General features: G+C 46.4%; 1 protein-coding gene across 13 annotated transcripts in view; it reads left to right on the forward strand.

The window, feature by feature from the left end:
- The window catches only part of Dnajc27 (DnaJ heat shock protein family (Hsp40) member C27), a 41,572-nt gene that overhangs the window by 12,432 nt on the left and 12,248 nt on the right, over positions 1-16,892 (forward strand). For 2 of the 13 annotated variants that reach the window (XR_872397.2, XR_872399.2), the window contains exons 4-7: positions 1,213-1,377; positions 2,149-2,346; positions 8,054-8,214; positions 11,802-11,984. Coding sequence is in view for 2 of the 13 variants with exons in the window: in XM_006515052.3 (XP_006515115.1) it covers positions 1,213-1,377; positions 2,149-2,346; positions 8,054-8,214; positions 11,802-11,934 (657 nt within the window). In the remaining 11 variants the exon portion in view is untranslated. Of the gene's footprint in view, positions 241-1,212; positions 1,378-2,148; positions 2,347-8,053; positions 8,215-11,801; positions 15,613-16,892 lie in introns of those variants that run through there. The other 11 variants (XR_381181.3, XR_381182.3, XR_381184.3 and 8 more) reach the window with 11 other exon arrangements.

A 16,892-nucleotide genomic window follows, 5' to 3' on the forward strand; every position in this document is an offset into this window, starting at 1 on the left:
CCTGCTTCTGTTGTTTTTTTACCATGCTGGATTGCTTCTTAGATTTCTGTAATTAGTGATAGAACCTTATATTCTTGATCAAGGTTTTTGTTGGCTCAAACTTTCATGCCCAGTGTGAAAAATAAATGCCTTCCCCCATAGGGTGTATGATATAGGTCACATTTGCTTCAGTCTTGCTATGTAGCCAGGCTGGCCTCAAACTCAGTATGCAACCTAAGCTTGCCATAAACATAATCCCATTCTCAGCCTCCTGAATGCTGCTGTAGCAGACGCGGCCACCATCCCCTGCTTCTTCACTTCCGAATGCTTAGCTGAGTGCGTCTGAGTGCATCGAGGACCTTGTGAAAAGAACATACAGCTATGTTCTCTGTCAAGGTTCCAACCTTCAGAATTCCCGCCCACCCAACTTCTCACTGCCTCTACCACCTGAGCTCACCCTGCACTTACTGTCAACTCTTTTGAGAGGTACAGCTATGTGCCAGAGGTAAATTGCCATTTCTGATGAATTATCTCAGGACAGTTAGACAGAATGCAAAGAAGAAAGGAGAAGAAGCTGTGTGCATCGTTCCCCAGGTGCTGTGCAAAGTGTGTCGCCTTCATGATCTCCCCTAGTCGGGCCATTGTACAGTTTCCTTTTACAGATGAGGAAGTGCACAAAGGTCATGTGATCAAGGTCACACAAAGGTCACACACTTCTGGTCCATGTGAACCTAGAGCTGCCTGCCTCCTTAGCTGTGCCTCTTGCCATCCGATTGCACTGGGCTCTGAGGTTGGAGGCTGAAAATTGATGTTCAGCCCTGGAATAGTCGTGAAGCCAAAGCCCTGACTAGGATGCTGGGTTAACCGGGATGTGATGTTGTGTGGTGGCAGCCATCATCCGTGATGGTGTCATTCTGCTCGAAGTTCCCTTTGATTGTTCATCTACCTTCCTGAGACCGTCTTTACACGACTGTGCTTCTAAGTCTACCCACAGAGAGCGCTGCCTCTGAGGAGCCAAGCCCTTGTTTCCTGCTAAACATTCTCCTGACTCCACATTTGTTTGTTTCATTTTGATTTTATACGAAGTCCTCTCAAAGCCAGTAAATACTGAGATACAATAGTGAGTACTCCTAATATAAATAAAGGACACAGTTTGTTACTTAGTGACTGTGAGGTACATTTTTATAAAGATCGTAGCACCAACACTTTATTCCTCTGTTCTTCCATCCGCAGGTCCGAAATGAGTTTTACAAGGACACACAAGGTGTGATACTAGTCTATGATGTTGGACAGAAAGACTCATTTGATGCCCTTGATTCGTGGCTGGCAGAGATGAAGCAGGAGCTTGGGCCTCACGGGAACATGGACAACATTGTCTTTGTTGTTTGTGCCAACAAGGTAACTGCTCTGAATGGGTTTGCTAACAGTTGTGCTTTTGAGGACACAAAAAGGAAAGAGCTGGGTATGTGACTCAGCCTGAAATCACAGGACTCAGGATCAGGAGCAGGAGCTCTCTGAATTTGATGCTGACTTGAGCTATGTAGAGTTCCTGGGCAGCATGGTTTAGTGAGACCTCGTCTTTAGTCTTCAAGCACAGACACATGCACGCATAATGAGGGCATGTTATTTTTTAACATAGAAATCAGTAGCCTTAGCCAGGCAGAGGTAGGTGATGCCTTTAATCCCAGCACTTGGGAGGCAGAGGCAGGATTTCTAAGTTCAAGGCCAGCCTGGTCTCCTGGTCTACAGAGTGAGTTCTAGGATAACCTGGGCTACATAGTGAGGTCAACCCCTCCATCTCAAAAAAATAATAATAATAAAAAATTAGCCTTTGAAAACATGTCTTTGAGACAAAAACCATGAAACCTGATCTAACTGGATTTTTGTTCATTTTTTCCCCCTTGGATTCCATCTTGAGGAAACAGTCTAGGGACTATACAGGAAAAACCTAATATTTGCAGTTTGACCTGGTGGGAGAGCTTGTTTAAGGCAGAAGGTGGCCTCTTGGGTAGGACAGGTAATGATTCAACTGTCCCAGAGTACACAACAGCTGCTTTCCCATGGGAGGAAGTGGGAAGTGTGGTCTAAATTAGATGGAGACTCTGTCATTGGGCTTTGTTGTTTGGTCCTGTTTAGCCTGATGGTTTTACACATAGCTCTGGGGCTCAGGGTAGAGACCTCACGTGGCCTGGTGTAGTGGGCCAAGGTGGATTCTCTCTCTGTCCTGCCCTGACTTTATTTCAGATCGACTGCTCCAAACACCGCTGCATCGATGAAAGTGAGGGGCGTCTCTGGGCTGAAAGCAAAGGGTTCCTGTACTTTGAAACATCAGCACAAACTGGAGAGGGAATCAACGAGATGTTCCAGGTAACCAGACGTCCTGTTCTAGGATTTGTGTCAAAGCCAGCCGGGGCAAGTCCTAGTTGAGATTCTGAGAAGCAAAACAGTAATGGGACTTTGTCAAAGAAGGGGTGGAGTGGAGGGAGTGAGAGAATCGGAGTGATCTGGTGTAGGGCAGACCTAACTCATCATCTTAGTCACCTGATATTCCATCGCTGTCAGAAAACGCCTGGCCAGAGCAACTTAAGGAAAGCAAGGGCTTAGTTTTAGATACAATTGAAGGGAACAGGCCACTGTGGCAGGGAAGTTACGGTGACAGAAGGTGGAAGCCAACACTCAGGAGGCAGAGAAAGGTGAGCGCAGGCCAGACCTCTGCTTGCTTTCTTCAGTCCAGAACTCCATGCTGTGGTGCTGTCATAGTTAGGGTGAGTCTTCCCAGCCCAGTGTAGAAAAGCCCTCAGACGGTCCCCAGTGACTCCAAGTTCCATCAAGTAGACGCTCAGAGTGACCCTTCACCCCTGGGGAAATGCTTTGGGCCTCTCGGAGCCTCATGCTGCCGTGGAGCCTACGGATAGTTTACTTTTGTTTAAGACAGGGTCTCACTGTGTTGCCTTGGCTGTCCTAGAACTCTCTAGATAAACTAGGCTGGCCTCAAACTCAAAAAGGTTTGCCTGCTTTTGTCCCCTGAGTGCTGGCTCAAAAGTGTATGCCACCACGTCTGACTCGACCCTTGAAATTTGTGTCTTGAGAAACACTCCAGGTGTTTGTGGTGATCACCAGAGTTAGCAAGTCACTATGCTGCACTGAGATGAAGATTTCTCTTCAAAACTGTCTTTGGATAATGGTGTTACATTCATATGAAGCCTTACTGTGGCAAAACTGACTTGGCACACACAGGTTATCTGACCCTATACTCACAGAGCAGCTCCCAACTCACTTAGTTTAGAGACTAGGAGACCATCACTGCAGAATCTAGCTGGTCACACAGAAAAATCCAAAAGGCAGTGAGTGGAAGGCTGTGCTCCCATGGCAGCCTGAGTAGACAATCATTTCTTGTTGTGTGCATATGTGTGTGCATATGTGTATGCAGATGTGTATAGGTGTCCTCTCAGGTGTGTAGAGGTTGATGTCAAGTGTCTTTCTTGCTCTCCACCGTTTGAGCTGGGACTCTCTTGGGGAGCTGGAGCTCACCAGCTGTCTAGACTGGCATCGAGAGAGTCACCAGGACCCACCTGTCTGCCACTTCCCCACCTTAGCACTACAGCTCTGACCCTGCTCCTGGCTCTGTAGCACCAGATTCACTTTTTAAAACCATTAATTTTGAATAATTTTTAGGAAAGGAGGCTACTTAAAACAGTAAGTAATAAAGTCAGGGCCTGATTGTAGATCCATTTAGAAGGTGTCTTTGTTAAAAGGTTTCTATTGCTGCGATGCAACACTATAACCAAAAAGCAGCTTGGGGAGAAAAGGGTTTATTTGGCTTTACTCAGGACAGGAACTCAGGCAGCGCAGGATCCTGGAGGCAGGAGCTGATGCAGAGGCCATGGAGGGATGCTGCTTACTGGCTTGCTTCACATGGCCTGCTCAGCCTGCTTTCTTATAGAACCCAGGACCACCAGCCCAGGGCTGGCACCACCCACAATGGGCTGGACCCTCCCTCATTGATTGCTAATTGAGAAAATGCCCTACAGCTGAATCTCATGGAGGCATTTCCTCAACAGCAGCTCCTTTCTCTGTGATGACTCTAGCTTGTGTCAAGTTGACACAACAAACCAGCCAATACAGAAGTGGGGGTGTAAATAAACTATTTTTCTTCTTGTGAGTGTATCTAACATTTGGGAATTTTTAGCCTTTCAGATAGTACGGCTATCCTGCACAAAGTCGGTCTTAATTGCTGTGTGAGATTGTATTGATTCTTTCTCTTGATTTCTTTCGCACAAGAGGCCACTCCTGGAAGACAGGTGCCATCCTTGACTAGCAGGACTTGCTATGCTCCCTCTTCATTTGAGCACATTGGTCTTCGTGTACGCCATGTATTTGTGATACACAGCCACCCAACTAACCTTTGACAGTTCTGGGTGTTTACATATCTCACGTTATTTGAGATGTGTGACATGAGTATTGCTTTTGTTTCACACATGAGAACATCTCAGGGAGTGTGTGCAGTAACTGAGGGACAACACTTCTTTTTCTTCTGGTTGAGTACTTTAACTATGCATAGTCTGTGATCATTTAATACACATATACAATGCTTCCTTATGCAAATAAGAGTAGCTGGCATCTCCATGGATTAGATTCCATTCTCCTCTGGCCTCATTCATATGCTAATCTCTCTGTCCATAGTACACCTTTCTCCATTTTGCTGCTTTGGGGAGTCTGTCTTTATTTCTGGTTTGCCACAGGCTATGTTGAGGTGTGTCTCTCTTTATATGTATTCTGCCTGGGATTTGTTCATTTTCTGAGATTGCCTGGTGCCCATGGAAGCAAGAAGAGGGTTTTGGGTCCTCTGGGGCTAGAGTTACAGTTTATCAAGATCTGCCATGTGGGTGCTGGAAATCAAACACAAGTCCTCTGCTAGAACAGCACATGCACTTCTCTACTCCAGCCCTCAGATAAAAAAATTTTTTTAGAGAATAGGTATTTTTTCATCAAGTATGGGAAGCCTTGCTGTTTTTTCTTTGGCTTTTGGTATGTGTATATGTGTGCACTTTTGAGTGTGCATATGTGGATGCCAGAGGACAATTTTGGGGTCATTCCTCAGGTTTCCTTGTTTTTTTGAGACAGGGTCTGTCACTGGCCTGGGGCTCATGAATTCACCTAGGCTGACTGGATACCACCGATCTCTGATTCCTTAGTGCTGGGTTACAAGCACACCTTACTGTGCTTACAGGGGATTAAACTGAGGGCCTCAGCTTGGGCAGCAGATCCTACCCACTAAGCCCTCTCTCCCCAGCCCGTTTTTTTTTTTATTTCAGATTTTTTTTAAGACTTATTTATTATTTATTATATGTAAGTACACTGTAGCTGTCCTCAGACACTCCAAAAGAGGGCGTCATATCTCGTTATATAGGGTGGTTGTGAGCCACCATGTGGTTGCCAGGACTTGAACTCCGGACCTTTGGAAGAGCAGTCGGGTGCTCTTACCCACTGAGCCATCTCACCAGCCCATTTTTAAAGATTTTTTTTTTTTAATGTATATGAGCATTCGCCTGTCTGTATGTATACCATGTGCTTGCCTGGTACCCACAGAGGTCAGAAGAGGGTGTTGGGTCACCTGAAGCTGGAGTTTTAGACTGTTGTGAGCTGCCATGTGGGTGCTGGGAACTGAACCCTGGTCCTCTCAAGAGCAATGTGTGCTTTTAATGCTAAACCATCTCTCCAGGGCCCAAATAAGGTATTTTTTTTTTAAAGATATAACTCTCTTTATCTTCTTTCATTATTTCTGAAAAATAGCTAGGTGTTCTTTGAGACCTAACTCCAGCATTGGAACCAGCTCAGGTTTAGTCACTACTGACTGCTTCCCCCTGACATTGGCCATGGTTCCTTGTTTGTGTGGTAGCAAGGTTTTGATTGCTTACCACATCTGTGAAGACAACATTGTAGAGACCCTGCATATTTCTCTGGCTTTCTCAGAAGAATGCTGCTTCTTGTTGCAGAAGGTATATTGCAATGAACTCGTGTCAGCTTGCATTTTTGCTTTAATGTCAGAGATCTGAAGGAAGCCCAGAGTATTCCCTAAACCGTCTAATTTGGTAGGGTTTCAGCTTCCAACGTCTGTCTTGCGTCAATCGTGTTGGTTCTTGGCTTTGGGTTTAGTTAGGATGTGGGAAACTCCTGAGATACAGTACAGCCTCTCTGTGTACCCCAGGGAGTTCGCAAGTGTTCTGGGAAGGCCAAGCTCAAGTGTCTTGGGCTAGTTTTTTTTGCCTAGTGGTGAGGAATGGGTTGTATTCTTAGTTCCTGTCTGGTAAACCTCAGGCAGTCTCAATCTTTGTTTGAGTAACCTAGGTTTTTAGGTAAAAATCCTCGAGGAACTGCCACCTTGATGGGTTCACCTCCTCCTGGCACCTTCCTGCCCAGTGCCTTCTCTGCTGCTGTCACCTCAGACTCTGATCTCTGCTTCTGCCTCCCTCTCTCAGTGGGACTCTGTGTCTGTATGACCCAAATATGACCTACAGAAGAGAATTAGTAGCCACCTCAGTGATTTCATGTTTGCTGTGTCCACTGCCTGAAAGTAGCTGCCTTGTACATTTGTTCAGTTTAACTCAAGTTGAGATTACCCAGGAGCACACACTACAGAGCTGCACGTGGTATGACACATGTGTCATCCTAGAACTTAAGAGGCAGAGACCGGGGCTGGCGAGATGGCTTAGTGGTTAAGAGCACCCAACTGCTCTTCTGAAGGTCCAGAGTTCAAATCCCAGCAACCACATGGTGGCTCACAACCATCCGTAATGAGATCTGACGCCCTCTTCTGCAGTGTCTGAAGATAGCTACAGTGTACTTACATATAATAAATAAATAAATCTTTAAAAAAAAAAAGAGGCAGAGACCGGAAGACCATGGGTTCAGTATCACACTCTGCTATGTAGCTAGTTCAGGGCCATCCTAGGCTACGTGAGACCCTGTCTCAAAAAGCAAAAGCAAAACCCAAAACAATTCAGTATTGTTTGTAATGCCTAAAAGACTAGGCAATTGGCTAGTCCAGGAGTAGGGAATTAAATAAACCATGGTATAGCCACATAATAGAATGCTGAAGTCAAAGCAAAGACAGACATAAATTTAGGATGATTCCAAGGAGGAGCTAGAGATTGAACCTGGGCCCCTGCTCATGCTCAGCAGTCACCACTGAGCTGTAGCCTACGTCTGCCCTTTCCTTGTTGTTTTGAGCCCAGGTCTCATTAAGAAGCTGTCTTGAGCTGGGCGGTGGTGGCGCACGCCTGTAATCCCAGCACTTGGGAGGCAGAGGCAGGCGGATTTCTGAGTTCGAGGCCAGCCTAGTCTACAAAGTGAGTTCCAGGACAGCCAGGGCTACACAGAGAAACCCTGTCTCGAAAAACCAAAGGAAAAAAAAAAAAAAAGAAAAAAAGAAAAAGCTGTCTTGAATTCCCTGTATAGTACAGGCAGACCTTGAACTCCTGCTTCTCCTACCTTAGCCTCCCAAGTAGCTGGGATGACTGGCATGCACTACCAGGCCTGGGCAAGATATGTTATGAGGGAAACTGCAAACTGCTGAGCATTGTGTTCATCCGAGAGCCTTTGTGTAAATATGTATGTATTTGTACATGAAATTTGCTGGTGGCAGATGTTTCCACTACTAAAGTATGCTAATGTATCAGGGAGAAGACTCAGGGCAGAAAAGGGCTTTATATTTTACTGTTTGAGACTTTCTGACTGTGTTAGTCTATTACCAACTTCAACTGTGGTTTTTTGAGAATAGAATTATGAATCATTTTAATTTTTTAAATTAATAAATTTTAAGTTAGCTATTACTTTTCTGTTTTAAAAATATGTAGGTAGGGGGTTGGGATTTAGCTCAGTGGTAGGGCGCTTGCCTAGTAAGTGTCAGGCCCTGGGTTCCATCTTCAGTGCCAAGTGGGCAGAGGGAAGAGGGGGGCGATATATATAGTTCCAATCCTGGGAGAAAACAGTCTTCCGGTAGCTTCCAGCTGAAGGGGTTTCACACATACAGTCGGTTTCAGACAATCATCCGGGGTGTGTTTTCTTCCTGCAGACCTTTTACTTGTCCATAGTTGACTTGTGTGAAAATGGCGGGAAGCGTCCTACTGCAAGTAGCAGTGCTAGTTTCACCAAAGAACAAGCAGACACTATTCGCAGAATCCGAAATAGTAAGGACAGCTGGGAGATGCTAGGAGTCAGACCTGGAGCCTCAAGGTAAGCAGTTTCAGGATGCTTAGTTCTGGAAGAGGCTCTGTTGCCAAAACTTGTACACAACCTTTCTTCTTCTGATTGCCTAGGAACTTGAAGACATGTAGAAATAAGTCTCATAAGGACTCTGCCCCACTAACTTAACGCAGAGGTAAATGAAGCAGAAGGAACACTGCCTGCTGAGCAGGCTGTGTCCTGTTTTTCGTGAACACTTGAGGAAATGGCTTGCTCCACCTTCAACTGTGTTGAGCAAGAATCTGACATAACCTAAGAAAACTTTACAAAAAATAATTTTTAAATCATAGAGTTTTAGAAGAAGAAAGATCTTTCAACTTGTTCTCATTTCCCTGGGGAACTGGGGTTCAGTGAAATGGGTGGTCATTGGGGACCCAGGAGCCAGCAGTGTGTCCTGGCCCAGGAGCCCTGTCTGCCCAGCTGTCTTCTCATGAACCTGCTTGTTCTCTGCTGTGATTGGTTGATGTGTATGTGTGATTGGGTGATACGTGGTTACCTGTTGGATTGAGGAGGAGCTGGGCATAGTGGTGCACACCTGTAAGCCCAGTACTGTAGAGTCTGAAGAAGAGTACAAACTTGAGGTCAGTTTAGGTTAGTCAGACTCTTTCTCCAAAGGAAAAATGAAAAAGAGGACTGGGGGCATTTAGTTCAGTGGTAAAGAACTTACACACACAGCTCTGGGATCAGTCTCCCAACACACAAGGAGAAGGAAAAGAAAGTATTCTTCACTGTGCAAAAACAACTCATTACTGAGCATGGTAACATGACTGCACATGAAGTGTGGTTGGCTACGAGGGTATGAGGGTTTCATTTTCTTTATTTTTGATGTTATTTTTGGGGGGAGAGTTGTTTTGGATTTTTTTAAAGCTCTGGCTGGGCTAGAACTCACTATGTAGACCAGGCTGTCTCTTGCTCACAGAGGTCCCCCTCCTCTGCCTCCCAAGTGTTTAGGGTCTTATTTTATCATACTGTCCTCCCGTGCTTTACCCTTTGGCACCAAGACTGCCGCGGTGGAAGCACCTGACCTTGAAACTGCATGTCAGCAGCAGCTCCCCTTTTCTTCTTGGCCTTGTGGCACATCTTCACACCCAAGGCAAAGAGGGGAGAACTGGGAAGGCTGATGGGGCCACCTGGACCTCCCGAGTGCCAAGAGCGCTCACACTTGTGAAGGGACTTACATGGGTTTGCACATGCAGCAAAAGTTTATTGGTGTCTTAATCTCCCTTTGGATTCTCTGTAATCTAATTCTGAATCTTCCATGTCATTTGCTAATGATATTGGCTCCACTATTAAGGAACCTCTTCATCTCCTTATAATATATTTTAAGTAGTGTGTGTTGAAGAAAAAGACAATTTTGGCTCTTTATTGACTTCAGTTAATCTGCCAGAGCTTCCAGGCCCCTATGATTTCTGTTTTCATAACCCATATAAGCACAAGTTTATCTTTACACAACTGTGTCTATCAAACGACATGGAGCGCATTTGGAACAAATCCTTAGATAGTTAAGTTCTAGAGAATTCTGGTACTTGTTTGGAGCCAGATGTGATTACAGTTCTTCAACTTTAAAGAAACCTTTCTGTCTATAGGGAGCACTGAACATGGTTGACACATTACTGTTTGTAGGGGGCACTGATATATTGGGTTTTTTGTTTTTGGTTTTGTTTTTGTTTTGGTTTTTGGTTTTTCAAGACAGGGTTTCTCTGTGTAGCTCTGGCTGACCTGGAACTCACTCTGTAGACCAGGCTGGCCTCGAACTCAGAAATCTGTCTGCCTCTGCCTCCCAAGTGCTGAGATTAAAGGTGTGCACCACTACAGCCTGGCTCGTACTGATACATTGTTAACACCTTATTGTCTGTAAGTAGCATTGATACATTGTTGATACCTTATTGTCTGTAGGTAGCATTTGATATATTGCTGACACCTTACTATCTGTAGGTAGTAGCACACACCTGCACTAGTCTAGTTGCTCTATAACTTTCCCTTGAGAGACTTTCCTATGCCTATGAATCTTGAAAGGTACTCAGTGAGAGGCCAGGCCTAACCCTGAGCCTGTCTAGATGTCACCTCTAAAGCATTGGCTCCCTGTCCCTGCCCCAGACTGTCTTGGAGAAGGGAGAGATTCTAGACTTGCCTCAAGGACACAGGCTCTCTGGATAAATACAGACTGGCCATTGAAATTTCTTCCAAGAAGGGGAATGCCTCTTGATAACTAATATCAAGAGTACACATGTGAGGCTAGGGGACTCAGTGGATAAAGTGCTTGCTACACAAGCACGAGGACCTGAGTTTGGACACCCAGCACCCACATAAAAGCCAGGCCTGGCAGCATATCCTAGTTTTGGGAGGGCAGAGACAGGTGAATCCCAAGAGCCCATTGGCCTGCCAGTCTAGCCAAAGCAGCCATGTTGAGGCTTAACAAACCTCGTCTTAAGAAATAAAATGAAAAGAGGAAGACCCTGGGCTTCTAGATGAGTGTGCCTGTGCAAGCGCGCGCGTGCACACACACACACACACACACACACACACACACACACACACACACACACACACACACACACAGAGAGGCATTCATTACACATACACACCCGACAAAAGGTTATATATTGCATATGTAGAATGTAACATGCAAAGCTAGAACAAGAAAGTCACGACTCATCTAGCAGAAGGAAAAGATCTGGTGTCTTTGCCTAAAATACAGGACGTTACTGCTGTGACCCCAGACCTTAGTCACACTCCAGATTAACATCAGACTTTCTCCCATCTCCAAGCTGCAAAGAGCATTTATTAACTGTGAGAGTGCTATGAGAAGTCCTAATGAGAACAGCGGCAAGGGCACCTAACACTGCACCATGCCATGCTGACGGGATCACGGGGACCCTGGTGACAAAAGGAATCCTGAGAAGTAAAATCTTGTGGTGGGGATAGAACTCTACAGGAGCCTGGCACCTGAGGGTGATGAAGAGTAGGGATGGGAGCCTGTCGTCTCTGGGCCTTCTCCAGCCAGGTCCTGCTATTCCAGACCGCGGAACTGTCTCATCCTCTCTGGTTGCACGCTGAGTACATCCGTGCTTCCGCTGACTTTTGCCTCATGCTGTATAAGCTCTCTTCCCTTGGTGGTGCTCACAGCTGCCTCCAGCTGAACCTTTGCTTTCAGGCCTGGGCTGCTGTGGTCGTCATCTCCCTGTCTCTCAGCTTTGGGAAACGGCCTCTCTACTGTTTCCTTCCCCAGTTCTCCGAAGCCCCCACCCCATACTAATCACAAGTTCCTTTTCTAGAAGCCTCTCCTGAGGGATTACTTCTGGCTCCCAGGTTCTCATTCCTTCAGTTAGCAAAGGCTTGCTTGCTCTGTGCCTCTTACATGTGTAGAGATGCCAGGCTGCCCTTGATCCTTCTTTGACTGTCTCCTAGACTCAACCTGCACTGTATTTTTTACTTGTATGCAACCCATTGTTTGTTATTTTCTATTCTTTTAGTCCTACCTTTGAGAAAAGGAGGTAATTCCATGGGAGATGTGTAGTGTCCAGATGCAGGATTTGGGGCCAACCTGGTCACTGACAGAGCTTGTCTGCTCTTTGCAGGGAGGAAGTTAATAAGGCCTACCGGAAGCTGGCTGTGCTGCTTCACCCGGACAAGTGTGTAGCACCAGGCAGTGAAGATGCCTTCAAAGCAGTTGTGAATGCCCGGACAGCCCTCCTGAAAAACATCAAGTAGAGGCAGAGGAAACTACAAGCGAGCTCAAGTGCAAACAGACTCCCCTTGAGGTGAAATAACCAACATGGAGTTTTCCTTCACGAATGCTCACTGTTGTGTTCCCTCATGTGTAAGTTAATAGTATGGGTGCCTGTTACCATGTTGTGGCCATTTCTCAGTGAGATGACCGCTTTTGTGTGAGAGATAACCCCACATCTCTTATGCACTTCATTTCTTATTGCCAGATAACTAGGTGTTTGTCATTGTGTCATCGCTTATGCATTCACCTGTGAAAGTCCATGACTGTGACCCACCTGCTCTTCCTCCCAGCAACCCTCCATCCATCCATCTGCCCACCATCAGAGAAAGGAATAACAACAGGAGAGAGAAAGAGCCTGGCCCCCGGGAGCCTGCACCCCACTAAGCGGCTTCCTGGTTAGTATTTTAACCATCAGCCTGTACAGTTAGTAGCCAGAGATGGTGGAGGATGAGGCAGGAGTATTGCAAGAGAGAGGCCAGTCTGGATTGAATTACTTGGCAAGACTTTCAAAGAAAAACAGGCAACCTTGTAGAAGAGTGATGTGAGCTAGCACTGTTATCTGCCCTTTTAGGACACTGACTCTGTTCTTTCTCCAGCCACCAGGGGGAGACAAGCCAGTGCTAAGAGAGAGGCAGTGCCAGCCACAGGAGCTGGAGAACCTGAAGCTCATCCCGGATCCCAGGCCTTTGCTCTGCCCTAGAAATAGTTGCTAGCATCAAGCAGCAAGGATGCTGTGTCCCTGGGAATGAGGGGCCCGACACCAGAACAGAAGCTCTTAGAGGGCGCATTGTGGGTCACTTGGGAGTGTGCGCTCAGTCACACCATTCAGACGGAAAGGCCAGCTTGGGCCTTTCCTGAGCTCAGGCATGTTGGGCACTAGGAGGGACCCTGCATGAGACTCGTCCCTGTCCTCAGTCCTCACCACAGGTGGTGGGAGAGGCAGGCGGGCCCTCTTCCACAGACCCGTCTCTTTCTTCTGCTCTCCTCTCGCCCCACTCTTTGTTACATCCCACATCTGCCATGGCCTTTCCTCTTGCCCTGGGCTCAGCTGACTTGAAATAAGTAGGATCCATTTGGGGCACACTGGGACGTCTTGGGCCTGTGTGGGGCAGAATCCCTACAGTTTCTGCTTGGACTCCAAATTTCTGAATAGTATTTTAAAATTACAAGTATGAAAACTCATGTTGCATAGAGAGAAGCCTTTCTCGTGCTGTTGCCCCTGCCTGGTCCACAGGACTGGATGGAGCTGATGGAGCTGGGCTCATGTTGCTCGACTCCTGTCATCCCTCTGAACTCTGGTATTCTTATTTTGAGCTGCAGCCACCTGTGCTACCTGGAACTCAAAGGATGACTTTTAAATACCTATCCCATAACGGTTGCCAGATAACATGTCTCTTGCCTAAGAAGACAAGCTCTTGGCTTCCTGTCTAAACCCTTGTAGTCCTCTGGGTTTTTCCTTTCTCCATAGTGGCCTCACTTTGCATGGCTGTGCTCTGCGCAGCTGCTCTGAGCTTTAAAATGTTGTTCTTAGTGAACTCAGATGTGTATAAAAGGATAAAGAGGTCTGGCATACGGCTGTATTAGCATACGGCTGCGTGGCTTGAATTAGCTTCTGAGGTGATTGAGCTCCACCTCATGGTTCTCATGGGCCTCAGTTCTGCTTGAGGCTCCCTCACGCCTAGCACATCTGATTATCCAGCTGCTCCTGGAACAGAAAGTGGGAGTCATGAGGATGAGAGGTGTGTGTGGTGCTGTCAGCCTGAGTGCGGGGCCCAGGCTGCGCCTCGTTCAACCACATGGGCAGGAGAGCAGTTACAGCAGGGGGCTTTAGTGTTCCCATTTGGGTCCCTCAGGTCACTTGCTGATTCTCAGATCTTGAGACGCTGTTCCTGACATCTTACTTATATCTAGGGTGGCTGCGTAGCATCTTATTTATTTATTTATTTATGTAAGAGTAATAAAATGAAGAGGTGAAGCCTCAGGGTCCCAGAATGTGTCTGGTTTCTTTAGTCTCTCAGCAGAGCATTAGGAAACAACAGAGCATAGCTCAGAACGAAAAGTATTCTGAACCCTGGCTTCGTGATCCGGTACAGACCTCTGCATTCATTGAAATTCTTAGTGCAGCTGTGTGCTTTGTCCTTCGACATTTTGAAAACTGCTTGCACATTTAAGATCTTAGGACGTCAGCAGGAGTCTCAACTCAGTCATTTCAGAGGCTGAAACGTTTTTATAAAGAACCTTGCCCCCCCCCAAAAAAAAGAAGGGATAAAATATTTGAACAACTGTTATCTTAAAAAGCTGTGTCCTTCTCCATCTGAGTCACCAACTGGTGTCACCTCTTCACTTGTTGGAAGTCCCTGGAGGCATTTCTGAGTTCGTCTTCCAGCCTTCGTCAGCACTTTAGAGCGTCCTCCCCTCCCCTGGTGTGTGCTCTCCTCTGTGTCTCCCTGGAGCTGCTGGGCTCCACTCTCAGTGTCTCTCTAACCCCGGAGCTACTGGGCTCTGCTCTCAGTGTCTCTATCCCGGGAGCTGCTGGGCTCTGCTCTCAGTGTCTCTCTATCCTGGGAGCTACTGGGCTCTGCTCTCAGTGTCTCTATCCTGGGAGCTGCTGGACTCCGCTCTCAGTGTCTCTCTACGCACTGCCGCTTTACTTCTCCATGTCAATGTCGTCTGTGGCTTTGCCAGCATCTTAACTCACGAGTCCAGATGCTGAGAGTAAGGCTGCTGTCCTTCTGCACACTGTACACCATTCTTTAAGGCTTGTATTTACCTCAGGAAACATATTCTAGTATCTTCTCACTGATTGAAATCTCAAGTGATAAATACTTCTTTATACCTGCAAAATGGTACCTATTTCTGTCTTAGTTCGGTGAGCAGCTAGATGGTCAGGTATCTAGATGGTCAGGTACCTATTTCTGTCTTAGTTCGGTCAGGCAGCTAGATGGTCAGGTATCTAAATGGCTGAAAGCTCGTCAGAGTAGGACAAGGGGCTCCTGCCAGCACTGAATCGGGGACAAGTGGTAGAAAGACAGAGGGATTGCCATTTGAAGCTAGGAAGCAAGGAGCCAGCATATCGCCTCTAGCAATGACAGTGATCCCTTCCAGGTCAGCTCAGTAGGTTCTCTCATGCTGCCTCCCATGGAGCTAAGTCCCCAGCGTTTTTGTAAACCTTTTGAAGATGAATTTAGTTGCAAAATCAAGCTAAGCAATTTCCACTTCAGGCTTTGCAAGCAAAGAGCTATTGCTCCTTCTCATCCTGGTGCTGAGCACAGTTTTAGACCTGGTTAGTGCCCTTGGACATTGATTGCTCCATTAACTGTCCCTGAGGAGGGTGGATGTGTTTACTTGTGGTATGGGCAGGCAGTGGGTCTGTGTCTTAACACACAGTGCGGTGCTGGGCAGTCTGGAGAAGGCCCTTGGTGAAAGGCTGTTACTGAAGAGTTGGACAGTTTGGGTTAGCTCCCTGCACTGGTGCTGACCGCTCCCTGCACATTCTTTCCCTCCACTGTGAATGCTCGTACAAGGTAATTTACATATTTGCTTTCTGTTGAAATAACTGAAAGTGTTAAATCTACCAGTTGTTTATGTCTTGTATACAGAGTGTCATATGTATTTAAGTTGTGTATTTTTATAGAGTAAAGTCAAATAGCAAACACTGGTCTGCTGGCTGCATTGATTTGTTGAGACCTGATCTTTGGTGTAAAACTAGACCACACAAAAATCCAGGTCCTAATCTGCTGTGATCTTCATTCCGCAAGACATGTACCTCACCATATGCCCAGCACTTGGGAGGCTGAGGCACGAAGATCAGGAGTCTGAAGCCAACGTAGGTCGCAAAGAGACCCTGCCTTAAAAATCACAAGCTAGGTGTAGTGGTGAATGTCTGTCTGTAGTCTACCTTACCTAGGTGTAGTGGTGAATGTCTGTAGTCTACCTTACCTAGGTGTAGTGGTGAATGTCTGTAGTCTACCTTACCTAGGTGTAGTGGTGAATGTCTGTAGTCTACCTTACCTAGGTGTAGTGGTGAATGTCTGTAGTCTACCTTACCTAGGTGTAGTGGTGAATGTCTGTAGTCTACCTTACCTAGGTGTAGAGGTGAATGTCTGTAGTCTACCTTACCTAGGTGTAGTGATGAATGTCTGTAGTCTACCTTACCTAGGTGTAGTGGTGAATGTCTGTCTGTAGTCTACCTTACCTAGGTGTAGTGATGAATGTCTGTAGTCTACCTTACCTAGGTGTAGTGGTGAATGTCTGTCTGTAGTCTACCTTACCTAGGTGTAGTGGTGAATGTCTGTCTGTAGTCTACCTTACCTAGGTGTAGTGGTGAATGTCTGTAGTCTACCTTACCTAGGTGTAGAGGTGAATGTCTGTCTGTAGTCTACCTTACCTAGGTGTAGTGGTGAATGTCTATCTGTAGTCTACCTTACCTAGGTGTAGTGGTGAATGTCTATCTGTAGTCTACCTTACCTAGGTGTAGTGGTGAATGTCTGTCTGTAGTCTACCTTACCTAGGTGTAGTGGTGAATGTCTGTCTGTAGTCTACCTTACCTAGGTGTAGTGGTGAATGTCTGTAGTCTACCTTACCTAGGTGTAGTGGTGAATGTCTGTAGTCTACCTTACCTAGGTGTAGTGGTGAATGTCTGTAGTCTACCTTACCTAGGTGTAGAGGTGAATGTCTGTAGTCTACCTTACCTAGGTGTAGTGATGAATGTCTGTAGTCTACCTTACCTAGGTGTAGTGGTGAATGTCTGTCTGTAGTCTACCTTACCTAGGTGTAGTGATGAATGTCTGTAGTCTACCTTACCTAGGTGTAGTGGTGAATGTCTGTCTGTAGTCTACCTTACCTAGGTGTAGTGGTGAATGTCTGTAGTCTACCTTACCTAGGTGTAGTGGTGAATGTCTGTAGTCTACCTTACCTAGGTGTAGTGGTGAATGTCTGT

The sequence above is a fragment of the Mus musculus genome, chromosome 12 (assembly GCF_000001635.26).
Source record: "Mus musculus strain C57BL/6J chromosome 12, GRCm38.p6 C57BL/6J".
NCBI classification, from domain to species: Eukaryota; Metazoa; Chordata; class Mammalia; order Rodentia; family Muridae; genus Mus; species Mus musculus.